The sequence below is a fragment of the Centroberyx affinis genome, unplaced genomic scaffold, assembly GCF_046629955.1.
Source record: "Centroberyx affinis isolate AG114_WGS23_722 - 3 ecotype Tasmania unplaced genomic scaffold, CSIRO-AGI_Caff_v1 ptg002779l_1, whole genome shotgun sequence".
NCBI lineage: Eukaryota > Metazoa > Chordata > Actinopteri > Beryciformes > Berycidae > Centroberyx > Centroberyx affinis.
In genome coordinates, this window is record NW_027280934.1 from 108859 (window position 1) to 131891 (window position 23033).

At 43.0% G+C, this 23033-nt stretch overlaps 1 protein-coding gene across 1 annotated transcript; it reads left to right on the forward strand.

Annotated features, from left to right (window-relative positions):
* Window positions 1-533: 533 nt before the first annotated feature.
* On the forward strand, window positions 534-22841 carry zmiz2 (zinc finger, MIZ-type containing 2). Its single transcript, XM_071535876.1, has 20 exons — window positions 534-850; window positions 7311-7412; window positions 10040-10157; window positions 10400-10602; window positions 11006-11171; window positions 13834-14052; window positions 15037-15249; window positions 15494-15577; window positions 15863-16040; window positions 16374-16515; window positions 16676-16754; window positions 16855-16986; window positions 17131-17236; window positions 17759-17916; window positions 18022-18089; window positions 18181-18249; window positions 18400-18641; window positions 19250-19374; window positions 20686-20895; window positions 21207-22841. The coding sequence occupies exons 2-20, from the start codon at window positions 7363-7365 to the stop codon at window positions 21312-21314; spliced, it is 2670 nt and encodes an 889-aa protein (XP_071391977.1). The 5' UTR covers window positions 534-850; window positions 7311-7362; the 3' UTR covers window positions 21315-22841.
* The last annotated feature ends 192 nt before the right edge of the window (window positions 22842-23033 follow it).

The window sequence follows — 23033 nt, forward strand, 5'->3', positions numbered from 1 at the left end:
AGCGCAGGCAGGTTGGACTTTTTATTCTCCATGCTGCGCTGCCCTCTGGCAAGATACCGCAGACACCTCTAATGACTCCAACACACTCACTCGTCCTGCTGCTAAAATACTGCCTGACTCCAAATGACACACTCACAAAGACAGACATTTACACTGTGTGTGTGTGTGTGTGTGTGTGTGTGCAGGCACATGCATATACTGGAGGCTGCTGAGGAGGTAATATTGTGACCAATTTAGGTAATTTTCCATGCAAGAATGCTTAGATGCATGGCTGTGAATCAAGGTCACAAACCAATATGGATTATGTCTGTGTGGATCATAGTGATGATTTATAGGTTACGTCATTGGCGACATCTCTCTCGATGAGTCCCTCTGAACGATCTGCTACTCTGGTCTGCAGTCAGCCGCCTGACTTGTAAGGAGGAGGGACAGGAAAAATGCCTTTCTCTGTGGGAGACATCAGCCCTGTGATCTCATGAATACATTATAGTGGGTCATTGTGCAATGAGGGAGGTATACTAAGCTGCCAGGTTATGGCCTTCCCCAGCACAGACTACAACAGTTCGAGGTGGCTCGGTTAGTTGGTATTGTTTATTGGTGATAAGCACCGCAGGGAAGCAATAAAGAATAGTGGTGTTATCGAAGCGCTGAACAGTCTGTTCGCTTCTCAACGGTCTGGACTGTAAAAACCAACGTCAACAACATTAGTATATTGTTAACTCAAGGCTCGCCAACACGGTATCAAGCAGCCTTGTTGCCCAACGTTAGCCCAGCTGCGACATTAGCTAACGTCGGTTAGCTAACTATCTACAATCAAGCGGCCACATCGCCTGGCAGCTGGGAGGCAAAGGTAAGCTCTATAAACATCTCTAATTATCAAGCTAGCGTGTCGTTATTTTGTTGCATTCATCTCAGCTACTCAACGTTATATACACCAACTTAACGTGGGGCTAACTAGCCTTCGGTAGCTAACGCTGTCAGTGTCGGAGCAGCGTGTTAAAGATCCACCACAGTGCTGATTATCAGACCTGCTCTGCTGACTGTAACGTTACAAGCCAACTCGCTAGGCAATGCAAACTTAATGCTGTACCCGTCTGCGTGGCTGCGGAACTGACACTCAGCTATTTTACCTAAATAAGACACGTTTTTTTTTCTAATGGTACCTGCTGGTTTCTGCGTACTGCCACCTCGACATATCAGCGTTTCGAAAGCATTTATAAAGCAGTTCAGCCAGGTGGGTGAAACAAAACCTCTCCTATTGTGATTCTCAGTGATGGGTAACCATACAGAGAGGCTGGACTGATCTACAGCAAGGACTGTGCTGACATTCTTTGTTCTGTTATTCTACAGATTTTAGCAGCATGTTTTGTTGAATTTTTGCAGGAGTAGGTGCAATAGTATCCAGGTAGAAATGGGCTTCATGTGTTGATTTGCATGCTTTGCATTACACTGACCATCACCATTCTTGGGCTTAATCACATATTAGCAGAAAGATAATCACACCAGTAAAGCAAGTAAGGCATTGCTCGGAACAAGTCTGACAAATCAAGCTATTGTTTTGAGTTTTATGGTACACTGAGTGCTTTGTAGCTTTGTGAATCTGTAGTTTAGCGTGCTAAAGGCTTGCGTAATATGTTTTTTTGTTGTTGTATTATTGCCTGCTATTTTACGTTCTTGTAATGCTTCTGCAGTGGTCAGTCATTCCCTTCTGCCGTGACTTCCTGAATGAGCCGTTGGTACAATAACATCTTAACTTGGCTGGAAGCCAGGTTGAGTTAGTTTAGGGTCAGTGTTCACCCGAAGAAGACAGAAGTCTAGGTAAAACAAGGTGGTGCAAAAGAGTGACAACTGCAATGCTTCCACGGTACTAGTACCTTATCTTAGACAGCAGACACAAGTTAAGACTGCTGTCCTGGGCTTGTGTTTAGGCTGTTGGTGTTGGACCGAAGCAGACAGAAGTATGAGTATCAGTCCAAAAGACTTGTTGTGGTTCTAGGATATGACCAGCTTGTTTCTCATCTAGAACTCTGTAAACACACACACACACACACACACAGAGTGAATTAACAGCATCAATATGTCACTGGTATGAGACTTTAAGGTGCTTATGTTTGTGTTTTGTAGTAGACACAGACATGCAAATCCTAGGTACCGGCATTGATTTCGACTCAGTGTGTGTGTGAGTGTGAGCGTGTGTGTGGACTTAGCCTAAAACTGTTAGTTCCTGAATGCAACACTACGAAGTTCAACTGCTTAGCATTAAGTAATACAATACAATTAGTGGAAGTAGTTCACTACGTTACTCACTGATTCCTTTCCTCTTAATCTGTTCCAGGTTAAAGAAAAAGCAACATATTGTGCTTGTCATTTCGGAGCCCCACCACCAAGATTTTAATAATCTTGGTGAATGTATTTTCATCACGCATATCTGTGGAAGAATGTTGGTTGGTTGCTATAAGACACCAGTTTGACTTGAGGATGAAATTGTTTATTCTCTTTTATTAGAAGACATGGTTTGTTTGATCGTACACACCGAAGAAAATTGATGTATTCCAGTATCCTAAAATTAAAGGATATTTCATATGTGTAATGTGCAATCTAAGACGGTAACATACTGTATAGCCTAAGTAAACTAAGTCTTGTAGTGCACAAAGATATGTAAGGGATTATATCTGACAAAGTGTACTTTTAAATTATTTGAAGGGATGAGGCAAACAGCATGAATACCTGGTTACACCTGGAATATCTGGTATAATCAGTTTTGAGGAAATTACCCCAATACTGTGATTTTAGTTGCAAATATGTGTATTTATTTTGTGTATCAAAATGCAAGCCTGTAGGTTTACTCCCATAGTAAGTCACTTCATGATCTAGGCTATATGGATTTTGACTGTGAATTCAGGAGAAACACATCCAGGCTACAGTATGTGCAAATTCCTTAATAATCTTAGCATCCTGCTGGGACATACAGGAAGGAGTTTGGCCCGGACACTGCTCAAATAGCCCTAAGTTCAAGTGAAAGGAGTTGGTACTTAACACAGCATGCAATAAATGGCCATTTTGAAAAGCCTAGCCTTCATGGGGACAAAAAGAATCAAGGGAGAGAAAAATGTGATGCTTACCACTTTTCTTAGGGAAGAATCTGGACAATCTGGATACAGTAACCAGCAAATCAAGGTAAAGCCAAGGTCACTCATTTCTGACAATTTAATTAAAATGGAACACTAAACTGAACTTCTGTCCATGAAATTAACCATAAGATCAAAAACTGTAATAAAATACACCACATGGACTGATTTTGGTGGTGGCACAAAACTGATTTTAACATAGGCTATCTCCTGTAGAGCTGTTTTGGTTGTATTAGCCCACATCTGTTAAAAATCATCCATCATTACTAGTGTGGTGTTTTATATTCATTTTAATGGAGTGCTGTCATTTTTTTAAGGATTTTTTATTTATTATGTATTTATTTATTTTAAGTTATCTAGTGGTTGAGTTGATAACAGTAAGTTTTGGCAGTGAAACAAATATATTTATTCATTTATTTCACATCAAATAGGTTTTTCACATTTTCTGCAGTGTGACCATCAAATAAATGTAAATGAGAAAGATAGGCTGTAGCATTTATTTATTTCCATCTTTATCTATTTGAGATGGCAGGATCACATGTGACCTCCCTACTATTACAAGGTATATGCTCAATATTTATGTATTCAGCCAGCAGCTAAGTTATCTGCCCAAGCTCAGTGAATAGATATAAGAAATGAAGCACTTAATAGGCTAATTTCTAATGGCTATGATTGTCAAAAGATGTGTCCTACTATACAATGAGGAAAACTCTGTCTGTCTGTCTGCATCCATTTTGCTCCTCAGTGGGTTGGCCAATCAATCTGAAACTGCACATGGGCATTGAGCATTGGCATAGGCAGGGACTGACGAAGCTGATTTTTCCATTTTCCCAAATTTACGCTTTATGCACATTTTTGGCAAGTCTGCGCGGAGTTGTGGCACGCGCATCCCTGGGTATGGACTAGTTTTATAACAGGGGAAGTGTATTCCTCTGTTCTGTATCAAATGGGTGGCCCTGCTAAACTCTTTTCATACTGTATGTGAGCTCTCTTGTTCCTGGGCTACAATGGTTAGCAGTAAATATGCAACAAACCTGGCTCTGTCTCACCTGAATATACCTTATGTTTGCGAACAACTGTGAACCATACATTGCGGAATTGAGTGTACAATGACTAAAAATGTTGCGTTTGGGGCTGCAAGCATAAATTTCCCTTAAGGAAAGGTGTTTTCAGTTTCCACCTGGTAAATCTGACAAGGCAAAAGCACTAAGACAGGTTTGTATTAATACTGGAGTGAGTGATACACTGTTCTCAGCTCTGGGTATAATTGTTTGCTGATACAATTTGGTTTCTGATCTACTGAGCGGGCCGTTCCAAGCCAGCAGTGTCAGTTGTCCCATTAGGTTATTGTTGTTGCAATAGGGAGTTATAAAATGACTGAATAATGTTGGGAACTAGGGATTAGCCTCAGTGTAGGTCCAGGGCAGCGGAGGAGACTTTAGCTGTATTTGGTGTGGAGAGAAGGTATTGATCATCATCACAAAACAGCTGTGATGGGAGGAGCCCAGCTGATAGCAAAGTGACAAACCTGCACTCACACAGCCAACTGTAACATGTGGATCAGGTGGCTGGGGAACGCTGCTGCCTGTCTGATGGTCCTGTAGAGACTCATGTCCTCTACACTCACTGTTTGTGGGTTGGTACATCAGTCTTGGGCTTCTGTATGGATTCTCACCCTGGATCTTAGCACAAAGGATTGCAACATCACATTCTGTGGACTGGTAAATAAATGCTTAAACAAAAGAGGAGCTGAAGCAGCCAAGTGGCTTGATTCATTTACCTGACTGTCAGGTTCAAGTTGGAAGTGGCAGCCAACCAATCATCACTGTGTTTTATTTGATTAAGTGGTAGAGGGTATTTAATCAACTTTACCCCACTTTATGGACTAGCTGCAAGACCCTCTTCCTCTCTGTAGGCCTACTGACAGCAAGCATTTTATACATAAATGAAAACACAAGCATGGGCATTACTCCTGACCTTAAGTAATTAGCAGTTTAACTGAGATTAAGAATTAAGAAAAAAAAAAAGAGAATGTGACCTTTGTATTCTTGATCCAGAGTTGATCTGCTGCTTTAATCTCATCTATGGAGAATACAATACCTTTAGCCTATTGCTAGTTGTGATTTGGTTATAAAATGTGAGTTTGTGGTGTCTTACGATCATAAAATGATTAAGCTATTTGGCCTTACACCACTGTATCATAGCATGCAAGCTAATCATGGTGGCTGCATTCAAAACTGAGAAAAGGCTTGACCGCTCCGTTGGGCATTTGATACTAAATTATATCACAGAGTACACTTTATTAAACAAGACAGTAATAACATTTCTGCATGAAAACGATATTCCTTTATTTATTGTAGTTACTTGTAGGTTGTTAAGATGAAATGGAATTCTTACAAAGTTGTGTTGCAGTGAACTTAGTTTTAGTTTATATCCTTGTTCACAAAATCTTTTGGTTAATATTGAACAGTTATTCATATTTTTGTGTCAATTGGAAAATTAATGAGGATCTTTGCAGGAATGAATGCAAATACCTGGGGTGAAAGTCTTTACCTCCCTTACAAATAGATGAATTTGAAGAGGTTACAGTTCATTTCATTTGTAAGTCTTAATCAGTTGGTACTGATGATGTACACAAAGGTTTCTTTGTGTTATTGGGAAATGGAAACTGGAAATAAGTATGAACAATACTAAACATACCGCAATCTTGATAAACCTGGCTCACATCTTCTTCCTCATCTGTTCATCTTTCATCTGTTTTTACACACAAAACTAAAATCATACAGTCGTAACAAAAACAACTAAATAGTAACTGCGAGCAGAGCGCCAATCAAGGGGTTGATTGAGTGAATGCCTGTGGTGTCTCGGCTGTGGGGAGGATGGCACTGGCTGAGAGGTGGGAGGAAGAGGAAAGGACAAACCTGCCTATGAAAGCACTGACACTGAGGAGTGGGACCACAGTACGGGAGGGCTGAAGAGGCAGAGTTGAGGGTAAAGAAAAGGACAGGAGGCTGAGGTCAAAAGAGGCAAAGAGAGTGTGGGAGAACAGCGTGTCCTGCTCATTCCAGCGCTGGTACAGTCTGTGCTGCTAGCCCCTCATACACAAACACCGAGTTTAATGGGTCTGAGCTTGTGTGTGTTTAATAAGAGCATATTTTAGAGGCACTCTTTAACATTGTTTGTGCCTTGTAAACATGTATTGGTTTATGATCCTTCAGTGTCCGCATGGGTCTTGAGGAGAGACATGTAAGAGAATACATACGTTATTTTTCCTTTGTTTGGGTTAGCTGCTTGTGGAAGTTGCCAGGTGCCGTTGTGATAGGAGGGAATTCAGAATTGCGCTCACGTGATCCAATCTTGACTATTAGCTTCCTACTCTGCTACGTGATATAGGCTATACCCTGCTCCTCTCACCACCCCTCCCGCTACACAAGATGTGGGGTGTCTGACCCAAATCGGCGAGAAGCAAAAGGAAACCGGAGAGAAGAAAGGGGGAGGGGTTCTTCAAGGCTCTGATGCTGGTGGGAAATTAGCATGTCAGTTGGTAACCACCATTAGATAAAGAAAATCATAAGCGGGAGCTGGGAGGAGAGGAGAGATGGAGTGTAAGGATGAGGAATGAGTATAGATGTAATATCTTAAATCAGTGATTCTCAATCCTGGTCCTTGGGCACCACAGTCCTGCTGGTTTTCTATTCTACCTGGATTACATTCACCTGGTGTCCCAGGTCTCATTCAGCCCCAATTACACCAGGTGAATGTAATTAACTAGCTGGTAGAATAGAAAACCAGCAGGGCCGTGGTACCCGAGGACCAGGACTGTGTGTATGTATGTGTGTGAGTGAGTGATTTTAAGTCAGTGTGCAGTGAGAAGAGTCTGCCTCTTCACATCTCTGTTCTCTTAAATTCCTTTTGAAATCAGTGAGCTAAATTTAGCTTGCAGCACCCCTCCCCCTCCTTTGAGAGGTATCAGAGCTACAGCAGTCAGTGATAGGCTAACATTTTGATGTGCACAGTCCACACACACACACACAGGCACACACACAGATTAAAGTGAGTGGCTCAGAGTAGGAGGGCGCAATGCCTTTGTGCACACAGTGTGGGCTATACCGATGATAAATTGTTGCTCTGCAGTAAATGAGCTATGAGTAAGTCTTGTCTTTCTCTGTGTCTCTCTCGTAGGGCTGCCACTTGAGGACAGCAGGGGCTCTCTAATGATCCCCCCATTCATCCGATGAACCCCCTCAACTCCATGAAACCCTCCCTGCCTCCCACTCCGCAAAGGTACACACACACACACACACACACACTATGTATCTGTGTCCCCAGGTAAACCATTGGGTAGTTCCCGTTTGACCCCTCATCTGCTCTGCCCCCATCTGATTTCAGTTATATGATGTTGTTATGGCTGTAATGGCCTCACTGCGGTAACTGACATGTTACATTGTGTCTTGCGGTGTTGCCACCAGTCAATGGGGGGCGGGGTACAGACATGTAAACATGTCTGCTGAAGCTGGCTAAAGGCTTTTTTTTTTTCACTGTCAACTACACCCACAGCCTCCCCTCCTTTGCAGCCACTGATCGTGCATTCAGCTTCAGCCAAAACTGCATACAGAGAGGCGAGGGGAATAGCTTATAGATTTTTGTTTGTACTGTATGTGTAGAGCTAAATGAGATGAGAAAGAGGAAGACCAAAAGTTGTATTTTAAAGTTGATACTAAATACATTAGATAGATATTCTTATATCTGTTAATAAAATATGCTTAAATGAACCAAAAGAATACAAAAATTGTTTGAGAGAAAGTTTTTCTTTTTCTAAAGCTTGCCAAATGTTCTGATAATGGCTACAAGCTATGTTCAATATTGGATCTCTTGCGGTTGGCCTACTTTCTCTGATGGATTCTTATAGTTCTAGATACAATTTCTCTAACAATTTACAATGAAGGAAGCACAAGCAGAATTTGGATGGGTGCTGTGTGTGTGTGCGGCGCTCATGGCTGACAATAGAATCCCTTGGAATTTAGCAACATCATTAAAAATGTCTCCTAAATTAAATAAGCTTATTACAAACATCATAGACTATTTTCTGTCCCTAAATCACGCCTATATAACAGCTACATCTCTGCTATTCCCATTTCCAACCCTCAGGTGGAATCTTCCGTTGCCATGGAATCACGTAATACATTCTCAGATGCCAATCAGAGTACAACTCAATGCTGCAATATTGACACAATATTGATAAGAACAACAGTTTTGGCATTCCTTATTGCTGAATGATGTGGACAGAGCCTTTCCAAACCTGCTGATACCGTTTAGGATTTACCTGACTATTCCCTCTGTTGACTTAAACTACTGAAAACCTTCCTGTGCTCAACTATGAACTAGAAGCCTGTCTTTCAGCTTCATGTCATCTTCTTTTTATGCTTCTTGTCTAGTTTTTGTGGGAGCTTGGAAGCATGGAAATACCCTATTTTGATTTATCTATACACGATGAAGACACAGAAAATCTGATCTCTTTATTTACTGCGCCAAAACTTCAGTTTCCTGATTGAAACCGATGAATGAATGATGATACCCACACACTATAAACTCACTATAGAGTACCATGGACACTAAGTCCCTATAGTAATACTAAAGGCTGTATTTTAGCCTGCCTTTTTTGCTCTGGGCTCTTACTCTGTAGCCTAGTTTGTTATCTGTCTTGTCAGCTCTGTGCCTATAAATGAATATATATATAACCTTTTTATTGTGCCAGGAGTTCAGTTTCCTCATTGAAGCCACAGAATGAAACGGAAAAATGTGACGTGACGGATACGCCTTCACAGAGTGTCAAGCTGGTCGCAGCTTATAATGAATTACGTGCTTGTTTTCTGATGTGTCACTGAGGATCAGGGCTGCATTTCCTGAATAAGTTGCACCCATATGAAAGGTCAACTCTGCCCATGGAAGGAAGGGACACTCTCATACAGCAATCATATCTTAGCTTAGTTACTGTTTTGTCCCCAAAATGGGAAATGTAACACCCAGCTTTAACAACCAGCACCACAGTCACTGTTCATCAGTATGCCTTGATAATGATAGGGCCAAAGTCTACCACCAGGCCATGACTATGCTCACTGTGTGGCTGCTTTAAGTTTTTCCAAAGAAATGACAGAACAAAAATAATTAGGACATCAGACTATTGATTTTCCCTGTTTTGTCTGCTCTGCATATTTTTATAGGCATCGTCTACTCAAGCCAAGACATTCTATAATTGAACGCAGTCACACTGTTCCCCTAGTTTGACTAAGCCTATTGACTGCTCCATTTCTCTCCAGAAAGCAGCGGAGATGCGTTGCCAACGTACTGACACTGCGATTTGTAAAGGAGCCTCGGAGAAATGTGGTAGATGGTAGAAAGAAAGAGAACAAAACAAAAACTCTGTTTGATAAGAATTATTTCAAATTATGTGCGGTCTTCAGCTCATGGCGATATTTACTGACAAAAAAGGGAAAATGGACAAAAAAACAACAACAGTTATGGTGATTAATAATGGTAAATTCACCAACCCTGCAAATGCCGTGGTAGGGAAGCAATGCAGTTGTGGTAGTTTCCTGTTGCAGAAATGGTTTTAAAATGAGGAAGTAGAGGGAAACCAAAACCCTGCGAAAACTAAACCATGCATTAGGTTAAATGTTCTCTCACCAAGTCAAATAACCTTTCACTCTTGATATTGTCTGTCCTTACACATGAGTACAATGAGTCCTCACAGGGTTTTATACCAGCTAAACTTTATGTTGTGATCCAATGACAGTAATTGTTTGCAATGTTGTCCATCACTCATACTGTGGGGGTCTAACTCTCCAAAACAAGGCACCTCTCCTGAACCTTGCTATTCCATCATAATAACTCAGCCTCATATCCATCCGCAGCAGTGACGGCTCCTTCCTAAATGACCCTGTCTCCTGGCAGCCAGGCACCAATCAGCACGCAGGATCTCTCTCCGTAGTAACCACAGTGTGGGGCGTGACCAATCCCACACACAGCCAGGTAACACATGACTCACCGCCCTGAGGCAGTTTTTCTCCATGCTGTTTTGTATAAATATACTTCTGATCATCCCCCTTCTCTATCTGTCAGCCATACTTCTCCTATTAGTGTGGTCTTTGTTTCTTTACCTCCTCTCCCCTCACACCACTCTTCTTCTGATTAATCAGACTTCACTGCACTTCATCCCTTCGTGGTTCCTGTCATCTTGATTTATACCTGTTCCGCCCGTGTTTCCCATGTAGGTGTTTTGTGCGCCCATGGGTCCAGGGGAGAACTCGGGTGGTCACATGATGCCCGGAGGCAGCCCCGGCATGGGTGCCGGCATGGGCTCCCAGTTCATGGGGCAGCAGTCCTACGGAGATGCTGTCTCCAAGGGCTACGGCCAGCCGGGCATGTATGGACGTCCCAGCGCTGCTTACAACCCAGCCCCAGGCTACGGTGGAAGGTACGCTTCCAATAGTGTTTCTGTTGATTACTTTCAGGCTGCAGTGAGATTGAATTTGACAGTGAAATGTCAAATTCATCTTCATTTTCAAATGAAAAGTGAAAATGTAAAACCTAATGACTAAGATAATTTATGAAACTTTAAAACAACATTTACCTATTTCACTTTATGGAGCAGTATGCTTGTATATTCCTGTTTTGAACGTGCTATTACTGTACGCACTACTATTGTGGGGATTTTACATCGACTCATAGCAACATATGTATGTCAGAGTGGGTGGACTTACCCACTGCTCTGAGCCTCTGACTCATGCTATGAAAAAGCGTCACACACAGAGTCACACACTCGGCTCTAAGTTCACAGCCCGCCCATCTCCCCATCTCATCTTTCCCTCTCCCTACAGTTACTCTGGTAACAGTGGTGCCGGTCTGGGCGTTCGCCCCCCCTCAGACTTCACCCAAGCTGCTGCCGCTGCCGTTGCTGCCGCCGCCGCCACGGCAACTGCCACTGCTACAGCAACTGTTGCAGCAATACAGGAAAAGCAGAATCAGGAACTGAGCTATGGCCAGGTAAATGTCTCTGTCTGTACTACACCCTGGGGTCTGGAGAGGGAAGCAGTATCTTTTACCCAGGGAGTCATTTTGTACTTTCCTTTTGGCTAAAAGATTGATAAAGTGCAAATGCAGCCTGTCAGTTTTCCATGGATACAATAGATTAAGAGGTATATTATGGTGTATTTTTTTTTTTGGCATTTTATCACATTGGTTGATATCGCCATCAGGCTTCATTCATGCTAAGTAGAGCCCCTATACTAGCAAAGGCGATTTTCCAAACTTACACCAATATCCCTATGCAGGATGTCTTGAGTTATCCTCAGTCACAAACTCTGGATCATTAGCTCCCATCTACGGAGCCCGGGAGTGGCCATTGGGAGAGAAAAAAAGTTATATCGAGTCCACGATTTACCGAAACGTGCGCACGTTTTAGTCCATTCACACGAGATACAATTTGTTCCCTCGATTTTGTTAAACTGTGCAATTTAGGAAAAAATGCAACTTAAAAGGAACCTTTTAGGTATTGCAGATAGGCCTAGTTAGCATTTGGGATGTTAATATCCATTGTCTGTTTACACTGAATAGGCAAATCCCCCAAATATTGCAACATATTTAGCCACTTAACCTTCAGGCCATGTAAACACAATCAGATGGCTGCAACACACCCAGGACAGCGCCACATTTAAACATAATCACCAATATGTGCACTGACTCTTTATAAGCTTGTGAAGAGCGCATGTATTATATATCCAGAGCACGATATCACTATTTTGAGGGCACGTTTTGGCAATTCGTGCGCACGTAAAGAGGAAATCGAGGGAACGAATTGTATCTCGTCCGCACGAAAAAGAGAAAACGAGAGCTCAAATTGCATATCGTGCGCACGTTACAGTAAATTGTGGCCACGACATAAATAATTTTTCTCCCAATGGCCACTCCCGGGCTCCGTACCCATCAGGTTTTGAGTTGTGATGTTCGATTGCAGGGCTGTGGGAGGGGTGTAAAGCAGAAACTATTTCCGTACTATTCACACAGATTCATGAGACATGGTTATTAGCAACAGAGAAATCACATTACTTGACAGTTGCTAGACTATTTACTCAGCACATCATCGACCACTTTACACCTGGTAGCGACATGCGATCTGAATCTGAATATCTTATCCGGATAAAGAAAAATGCTTGTTAAAGGACCATTCCAATGTGATTGTTTTTTGTTTTTTTGATCATTTTTTACATTTTTTGGACATTTTCACTTAATCCCACTCACACAAATGTAACAAAATGCACAAAATACACAGAGTTAACCCAGTAAGAACAGAATGCCAATATCAGGCTATAAACGTCTACATTTTGAAAGAAGTTCGCTTCAGTGTAGTATGACCGTTTCACAATATGTGCAGTCGGAAACACTGTGAGAGACGAGACAGGAGTGGGCGTCTTATTTCCACTTTCTGCTTGTAAACAAGGGAAAAAACAGCGAACATTTCCGGTTCACTATGTGTCCGATTTTTGCTTTTTTTTCTCTCCTACATAACTCTTTCAAACTAATAGCTAACATTCTCTGTGGTTACGGTAGGACATTCCTTCTGTCAGTCACAACACAGTCAAGCCAACATGCAAGTTAAAGCAAGATGCTTCCGCCAGCTTTAGTGTGTAAAATAAATTAAAGCTACAATTTACAAAAATACAGCTTTAATTTGTTGCCTTCTTCTTTACTTGGAGAAACTCCTATTTAGACATCGATTGCTTCAAAATGTTGACTTTTAAAAACAGCTAAAATAAAGGGAAAATAGCACTTATCTCTTAAGGTGATAAAAGCATTGGGAAACAATCTACAGGGATGTAAAACGGTAAGGGAATGCAAAAAAGCCAGTCATACTGGAACGGTCCTTTTTTTTTTAATGGAGGGAGTAAACGCACGCGGCACGCATTGCGATCGGAATGCAATTGGATCGGCCAGATGGCTCTCACTGCAGCGGGATCTCAGCTGGAGTCGCCCAGGTGTAAATGCAGCGCGGCCGCATTTGTGAGGAAGCACCGCCAACTGGGTGGAAACGTCATGACTCATTCTGAAGTTTGCCTTCACTCCAGCACGATCCACTCCCACCCAGCCGGCGCTCCTTTCCCTCATTCTCGGCGAAGGAGTCACCGTGGTCGTGTTCACAACTGCAAACACTAATGCGGCAAAAAAGAACCCGCTGTATCGGTTGCCTCCTTCAAAAGTCTTTTCCGCCCCGAGTAAAAAGCAAATCCAGGCTGTACAGTATTACGTCTACTGACCCTATACCCCGCCGTGTTTGTTTTTGTTGACAGTGCTCTCCACCTACTCGCCCGTTTTCCATTGCGCGCATGAAAAATGAGATATGATCGTAATGCAGACAACGAAACTGCATGTAAATACCAGGGCATGACTCGATTGATCATTATCTGAATAGGATGTCCAGATACAGATCACATTTGAATGCCAGGTGTAAAAGGGGCCTTCCTCTCAAGATACGCCCTGTAAACTCAAAAACCCCTTTTCTTTATCTCCCTGTCAGTGTGTCTATGATTTTTCCCTCTCCAGCACTTCTCTTTTGTCAACCCCATTTATACAACCCTTTGCCTGCGCTGTGTAAAACACCTAGTGTGCTTTGTTTTTACTCCTGCTGTCGTACTTCCCTTTCCTTCCCCAGATGGGTGGAGCATCCTCTTACAGCACCCAGTTCCTGTCTCACTCCGGCCCCCGTGGCCCTCCAGGGATGAATCCTGGTGGGATGGTTCCTTCCAGGCCTGGACCTCCACCTTCCATTGGGGGCTTGTATCCATCTCACCCTGCCCAGACGCAGAGGATGCCCCAGCATGGAGGCTATCCAGGAGGACAGCAAGGGCTCAAGCGACCTTTCCATTCAGAGGTCAGTGAGGGAGTTACACATGGGCCGTAGCTCATACACACACATTGCAGAACGCTAGCTACTTCTTTCATATCCAAGTTTCCTCATTTTCCAGCATTGGTGTGGTTTCCCCACACCAACAACAAAGGTACCATTCTTATTTGAGAGAACCAAAACAAAAATATTTGTTGAGAATTAAAAAAAACCCATTTATTTTGTTATTTTGTCTGTTGTGGGTATTTTCCCTGATTTTGCATGTCAGTGACTATCATTATCAAATGCCTAATTGGGCTCCAACTGGATTTGGTGGAGCACGCTTATAAGGAGGAGTAAGTTGTAATTTTCCAGAGAGAAGTTATTACTCAAAATGGGCACTACAAGCTTGTTAACTTCTAGTGTTGGTACTAGTAGTGGTAGTAAGTAAATAGGTAGTTATAATATTATTAAAAAATAACACCATAGGGGCATCCTGGTGACTTAGTGGAGATGCATTCTATGTAACTGCGACATTCTGGGTTCATATTCAGCCCAGGATCTTTGTCGCATGTCACCCTTCTCTCTTTCAAATTTGAACCATCTAATAAAGGCACAAAATTGCCAAAAAAAAGAATCTTTACAAAAAAAAAAAACGATAGAAAGAGGAGATGAGAGGCAAATAGACAAGAGGTGCCTCAGCTAGGAACAATGCATATTTTCCAACAATGCTAGCAACGGCCTCAGCTGTGCTGCCAAAATGTCATGAGATAAGGTTGCACATACCTGTTTACACTCCCACTTTCCCAGTAACTCTTCCCTTTTTAACCCTTTCTCCAGATGTGCTGTACTGTTTTAATTTCACCCTGTTAATCTCCTATATTTCAGAACAATTCTAATAACTAGTTAGTAGTTAAATGTATTTTTTCCAGACGTTTGGCTTGGCATCGTGTTGTGTTCCTATTCAGTTCCTATTCAGCATTAATACAAGGAGGAATATGCACTAACAAAATAACTGCCCCCTTTTTCCAGGGTTTTCCAGTGCAGCAGTATGGCTCTGGTGGGATGTCGGCTTACCCTAACCAGCCTCTACAGTACCCCACTGGTCCTCAGCAACGATGTGCCCCCTCACCCTCTTATCCCAGCAACCGTATGCCTCTCATGGGCCAGTACGCCTCTGGACCCCCCAACCCAGCACAGTTCCCCCCCGGAGCCGGTCAGCCCAATCCTTCCCAGTATTATAAGGTAATTACACGTCATCCTACCTGTACCACTACCTTTCCCATACCGTTCTCATTTAGCTTTAATGGTGATGAGAAATCTCGATGGCTGTTTACCCTCCACTCATGTAATTAATGGCTTCCATTGATTTATATGTGCGTCAGTGGAATGCTACACAGATATCATGTCTGCACCACTGCTTGTCTCGTTTGGGTCCAGACAGATGGACAGTTAGCTGAGTGTCTTGTTTCCTCTGTATGTTCTCCAGTCAGAGCCATTCAATGGCCAAGGCAGCCTGCCATCTGGAGGAGCAGGGGGATACAATGCCTTCACACAGGCTGCTGTGAACGGGGTAAGTCACTGGATCTATGGGTGCTGTCCAATAACTCCATACACACTCACCTCACTCCCTTATTAAAGATTTGAATCCAGTATGGCAATATCGCGCACAAACAAACATCTGATGGTGAAATTATACACTTGACTACAGAATAATACCAACCCACTTACCTCAGATACTTACATACTCAAGTGTCAGTAAGGGGTTGCTCCTGCACAAGGCTTGTGTGTTTATATTGTTAATCAGATGCTTCCAGATTCAAAGTTCTGAACACCTGTCTGCTTCCCTGTCTCTCAGCCAGGGAGGGGCGGAGTGATGCCGGGATATCCTAGCTCTCCTATGGGAGGGAATCCCACCCCTCCGATGACGCCCGGCAGCTCCATGCCTCCCTACCTTTCCCCAGGACAGGATACAAAGCCGCCCTACCTTACGCCTGACACCAAGCCCATCATCAATCCCCAGCAGCCCCCTACAGGTGAGACCCGACACTGCAGTGAACCCACACCAGGAAGCACACTGTAAATTAGAAAGTTGTTAAAAAAAAAAACACAAGAAGGTACTTTGGACATGTGATGCAATATGAGCTGTTTGGCCACATCTGAAATACCAGTTGTTCCCTTCCTGGTTTTATCACCTCTTATTACTGCCTTCACAAGACAGAATCAATTGAGGTTTCCCTTGTAAACACTGATTCCAGAAGTGAACTACAGAACCATTTATATAGTATGTGGATGAGTTTAGATTTGTCGTTTGTCCCGCTATGATCCATGTTCCTCTCTCCGCCCCCATCCCCTGCTTCCCATTCAAGGTAACCCCAGCGATGACTTGCGTCTGACCTTCCCGGTACGAGACGGGGTGGTGTTAGAGCCGTTCAGACTGGAGCATAACCTGGCCGTCAGTAATCACGCCTTCCAGCTCAGAGATTCTGTCTACAAGACGCTCATGCTGAGGTAAGAGGCCTAACTTGCCAAACACACACACACTTAAGTTATGACCCTTGTTGTGACCCATGAATTTAGAATACTAGGTCCTGTTTTATGTGATTAGGACACCAGATAGATCAGAACAACAAATGAAGAATGTTTAGTTGTATTGTATCTCCTCCTGCAGGCCAGATCTGGAGTTGCAGTTTAAGTGTTACCATCATGAGGACAGACAGATGAACACGAACTGGCCTGCCTCCGTGCAAGTAAGTGTCACCCCCTCTCCTTTGGTTTCTACCGTTTTGGCTGTTTGTGATGCTGCTGCTTCTTAACTCTGCCCTCTCTGTGTTTTTCCTTTTGGATCAGGTCAGCGTCAACGCCACTCCGTTGTCCATCGAAAGAGGCGATAACAAAACTTCCCACAAGCCTTTGTACCTGAAGCAGGTGTGCCAACCGGGACGCAACACCATACAGATCACAGTAACGGCCTGCTGTTGTGTAAGTAGCCTTGAGGGAGAATTCACACCTTCCCGTGTCAGTGTTCGGTATGCACTGTTCCCACAGTGCAACACATTTTTGTATGTATGTTTGTAAACAAATACATTAAATCCCATACCAATCTTTTCTTCTCTCTCTCCCCAGTCCCATCTGTTTGTGCTGCAGCTGGTCCACCGGCCGTCTGTCAGGTCTGTCCTACAGGGTTTGATGAAGAAGAGACTGCTGCCGGCCGAGCACTGCATCACCAAGAGTGAGTTACAGTCATTGTCACATACTGTTTTTTTTATTTATTTTTTATTCCTATCTCTCCCTTCCCACACTCTTCACACAGGCATGATCCTGCCAGCCTGTATGCATATTGCATACCATTAACCCGTCGTGTGCTGATTGATTTTTATTAACATATTACATCAGTGTTCTCTACGACCACAGATTAAAAGAGTAATAAGAGGTAATAAACCTTGCCAAATTTCTCTGCATATGGACCAAGGTGTCTTGAGGAAATTGTAGTGATCATTTGGCACTTTTACAGAGTTATGGTTGCAAATGTAATAGACATTTCTGCACATTAGAGTCGGGTCTATAATCCTAACACATCAAATCTATAGAGATGAACAGGAATGACACTATGATAACTATGAAACACATGAAAACTAATCTTTTACGGTGAAACAAAGTGAACATGCTCTGAGTTGTGTAACAGTTAATACATTTCTAGCAGAGCAGTAAAATAATTGTGTTACATTTCCTTGTTCACCTCTCTCCGTTTCAGTAAAGAGAAATTTTAGCAGCGGCACTATCCCAGGGACCCCGGGGTTGAATGGAGAGGACGGGGTGGAGCAGACCGCGATCAAAGTGTCTCTCAAATGTCCAATCACATTCAGACGAATCCAGCTGCCAGCTAGGGGTCACGACTGCAGACACATACAGGTGGGGACGGATACACACACACACACACACACACACTTGTATATGCACTTGTATGCAATTAAATTCTCACTTGTGTGTCCGCACACCCTGGTCTTTATTTTGCAGTGTTTTGACCTGGAGTCGTATTTGCAACTGAATTGTGAAAGAGGGACCTGGAGATGTCCTGTGTGCAAGTATGTACTAAAGATTCATATCACCTTTTTAGAATCGTATCAGTGCTGGTAAGAACAATATTTCACCCGGCATCTTGTCTCTCCATCACAGTAAGACCGCTTTGCTGGAGGGACTGGAAGTTGACCAATACATGCTTGGGATTCTCGTCTACATCCAAAAGTAAGCATCTATTTGTGTGTTTGTTTGAATTAATTCCATGTAAATGAAATGATCTGAATGCGTATAACCGATGTGGCATTTCATCCTGTGTTTGAATGTCCAGTGGCTCCATATGTAACTAAAGACCGCATCTGTCTCTCCCTCCGTCAGTTCGGACTATGAGGAGATCACCATAGACCCCGTGTGCGGCTGGAGGCCAGTGCCCGTGAAACCAGATATACACATAAAGGAGGAGTCCGACGGGCCGGTCCTGAAGCGCTGCCGCACAGTCAGCCCGAGTCACATGGTCCTGCCAAACGTCATGGAGATGATCGCCGCCCTGGGCCCGGCTTCCTCGCCTTACCAGACTCTGACCACAGGGGGCAGGAACACCCCAGACTACAACAGCCCAGGTAGCTTGAGGACTGAGGAGGACTATCATGGCTGTGTGACTTGATGTTCTTTATTTTTTATCGGTGCACCACAGCTACTGGTAATTGATGCTACTGGAAAAAAAATTTTTTGGCTTTATGGCAGATTAGCTTGGCAAAATATATTAATGAAATAGATGTTACCCTCTCTTTGTATTAGCATTATGCTTTTCTTTTTTTGGAAGAAAGATTCTCTGTCTTCTTGCTTGGTACTGATTAGTGTTACATATTATAGAGCTAACATGTAGTGTAACTGCCTATATACTGCCTATATATACACACATATAACCATGCTTTCTAGGCCTCAGAACATATTCTTTTAAATGGGAAGTGACCCAGAACAACATTCCAAGCAGCCTGCTCTCAGAGCATGAGCATGCCAGGACTAGCAAGTACAATATCCATGCTAAGACTAGCAAATACACCCCGCCCCACCCCCGAACTTATGCCCGCTCATGCCGTGGGGCTGGAAGCACTTTCTCTCCCAAGCTCCTCTACTCACTATTATGCAAGAGAAAGGAAGTCTACACGGACCTCTTAGTTTTTATTTGCTGACTGAAAGTAATACTGGTTTTGTCTCGGTCCTCTAGCGAGCCAGGGATTCTCCAGCCAAACAGGATTTCCAGACTTCCCCAACACTCCTGGCACCCCGACACTAGGAGAGTATACCTCATCAGGACCACCACCACCCCCGCTCTCCTATCAGTCTGACCAGGTTAGACTCGCACACTCCACCAGAGTAAATGCACTACTCTCACAGATTCTCAAACAGATTCCTGTACATTTCCTATGAAGGTTTTATAGTAGCAATGGCGAATATAAGTTAATGGACTTAAGTGATGTTCTACTACGTGTGTGTATCGTTTACTGATAAAAGCCAACATGTTAACACAGGTGTGAGAATATTTTCTGAGTATGACTTCGAACATGCAAGTTCTCATGAGTTTTGCTTCAATAATACCTTCATAATTCACTGGCATAGCCTCAGGCCACAATGACGAGGATCAGGCTCAACAGCATTTCTTTCAGTCGGCTTGGGACATTTTGCTTAACGGTTGAATGGGCCACAATGACTGCCAACATATGAATGGGCCATGGCTAAAGGCCACTGTACTTCAACCAGCTTCACATATAGCACCAGTGTTATACATAGCTGTTTAGAAATATCTTCAGTATCTTCAGTAGAGTCCTGACATAGTAGAGGCTTCTCTGTTGCACACATAAATCACATTCACTGTTGGATATTCTTAACATTTAAATAGTTTGAAAGCATTTGAGTTTTGTCACACACCTTAACACCAGTGATGTAGTGACTGATGTAAAACTGGGCAGTATGCAAGCTTATTTGTCAGGTGTGTGTGTGTGTAAGAATGAGTGGCTGTAGGTTTCTGCCAAATGATTATGAAATACTTGTGCGTGGGACCGTTTTTATGAAAGGTGTGTGTGTGTGTGTGTGTGTGTGTGTGTGTGTGTGTGTGTGTGTGTGTGTGTGTGTGTGTGTGTGTGTGTGTGTGTGTGTGTGTGTGTGTGTGTGTGTGTGTGTGTGTGTGTGTGTGTGTGTGTGTGTGTGTGTGTGTGTGTGTGTGTGTGTGGGCGCTGCTGAATTCATCAGTGTTGTGCAAAGCTGACTGTCTTGCCCTTCTGGCTTGTGTGTGCAGTGGAGAGCCTTTAACTGAACCTGGAGTGGACAGCATTGACCGAGACTATGTCCTCAAACAAACACACACACACACACACACAGTGAAATGCTCACACCTGTCGCACACAGCTGCTCGGCTGTCCACGAAGGGTTTTTAGAGAGAGGACCTCTACTCTGTCACACACTTCTGGTGTTCAGCCTGTTAAGCAAAGGTCATAAGGATTATGCCTTTTGCATAGCATTATATCAACCATTAATGTACTTAATGGTAGGTAGGACGTATAACAACTTGTTTTCATTGTTGCCATGAAGTACAGATTACGGTCCCTCTCTTGGTTTCTCTGTTTCACCTTTTCTGTTTCTTCTTCTCTGGTCCTTCACTCTCAGACGCCTCACCCTGGGCGAATCGAACACCCCCATAACATCCTCCAGCAGCATAATTCAGGCGTTCATGGTAACCAGAGTCTCGGCGAGGCCGGCAGTCCGCTGCTGCAGCGGAACTCCAACGCCCAGAATTCCCGGCTGCAGGCGGAGGGCTCGGTCGGCCTGGGCGGCCCGGGAGCGCCCGGAGGAGAGGGAACAGATCATTCACTAGATGTGAGTGACAACTTGTATTTGGCTGGATGAACAAATGAGTAAAATTCATATTTAGTCAATGTTTTTTTCTACATTTTCATCAGATATGAGCATTGCACCTGGGGAAACTGTTACTTGAATGTTCGCCAAAACATTTTTCTTCTCCCCCCCCCCCCTTTCTCCGATGTTCTCGCCCCTTTCTCCGATGTTCACACTCCAACCCTTTTCATCCAATTTATTTTAGCATAGAATAATAATTTAGCCTTGTTAAAACGGACTTACTCACAAATAGACAACACCTCATTTCTCTCCTTTTCTCCCCTGTCATCAAGCTTCTCCCTGAGCTGACCAACCCAGATGAGCTGTTGTCCTACCTGGGCCCCCCCGACCTTCCCAACAACAGCAACGACGACCTGCTGTCTCTGTTTGAGAACAACTGATGCCCCGCTCCACATCCGTGCACCCGTCATCTTCTAGTCCGCCCTCTGCTTTTCCACGTGCTGCGACCCCGTCCACGTCAGCACAGGACTATCCCACCCACTTCTTGGATTTTTTAAATTTCATTTTTTGAATAGCAACTTCATAGGTTTGCTTGTTTTTGTGTGTGCGCGTGTGTGTGTGTGTGCGTGCGCATGGGTGTGAGTATGTGCGTGTTTTACTCTGTCAATATATTGTGTCATTTTTAAGTGTCCTGCTGAACCTTGAATTCATACAGTTAATACATAGGCACACTCTTCACACACGAACACTGGCTAGAGTATGAAGAATAACACATAGGCACTGACTCTGCAGACCAGCAACTTAAACTATAGCACAAATCACAAGCTGAAGGATTTGTATTTATACGATTACTTTTTATGGGGTGGGGGGTTAATGTAAGATGACATGTATTTATAATTATGAGGAATCAATAAATAATTCTGGAGCTCTTTCCTGTACATATAGTGAGTGAAAAGGGAACAAGACGGTGATATTATGTGTAGAAACACTGAAACATACTTAAAAGGTTTATAATGAAAGACGGTGCAGGCTGATGATGTAATAAGGGAAGTTCAGAAAGATGGCCACATTTTTTGTACCTCTGCTCGGATAGGGTGACAGAGGGAAAGAGAGGGCATGGGACCACATCAGATAGTAAAAGAAAAAGAAGAGGCGTTGTGGGAAGGGGTGAGGGGAACTGTATCTACGACATCCTTCAGCACTGTGAAACATGAAAACTCCCACCTTCTCCCTCTGTTGGTTTACCCTCTTTGGGGTCTTCAAGCATGGAAGAGTGCAGTCGTTGGCCGTGGTATTTTCTGCCATCTGAAAGATATTTGTATGTTTGTAAATTGTTTGAAATGTATAACCCATCAGGGCACGGGTTTATGTACTGTATATTCAACTGTTTTCATTAGAGAACGTGTGCGTATCCAATGAATTGTTAATCATGGTAATATTAATGTCATTAGTTGGATTATGGATCATTGTCGCCACTCTATACATATGTAGAAAATGATAAAGCATTTGAAAAAAAAAAAAAATCTGTGATCATACAAGTTTATGTATGACAAAATGGATAGTCAGCTGACATTGAGTAGCGCAGTTAAAGATGATTCCGGATGCCACTTTTTCAAGCTGGCATTTTTCTATGAGTACTTTTATGACCGCTCCACTGGAGTTTATACCCTTTGTGGTCCAAGATTGCCTACGCAAGACAACAAGAAATATTTTTAACTGGCTCTTCAGCAACACAATTACGGCATATTTGGAATTCATGGACTGTTTAACTGCAAATTAGCTAGGAAAAGATTAACTTATACTTATTTGTTTTTGTTTTTTTCTAAATATGTAAACTATTACACTTATTTTGTAAGTAAAACATTGTGATTACCATTATTTTCTATTTATTTTTCGAATTATACTCTTCATTGTATTAAATCAGCGTTACTTTTGGTCCCTCTCCTGAAATTCAGAATCAGAATTACAGTCACTTTATTTGCCAAGTACAATAAATATGCAAGAATTTGTTTTGGTGACATTGTTGCAGAGTCACATCGATAATTTACAGATGTCACAGTGCTGGCACACACATGGTCATGGATGTGAACTGTCATACAAGGACAGAAAGAGCTCACAAGTTACATGTGCTCTTTTGTTTTCATTGTTAATGTATGAGG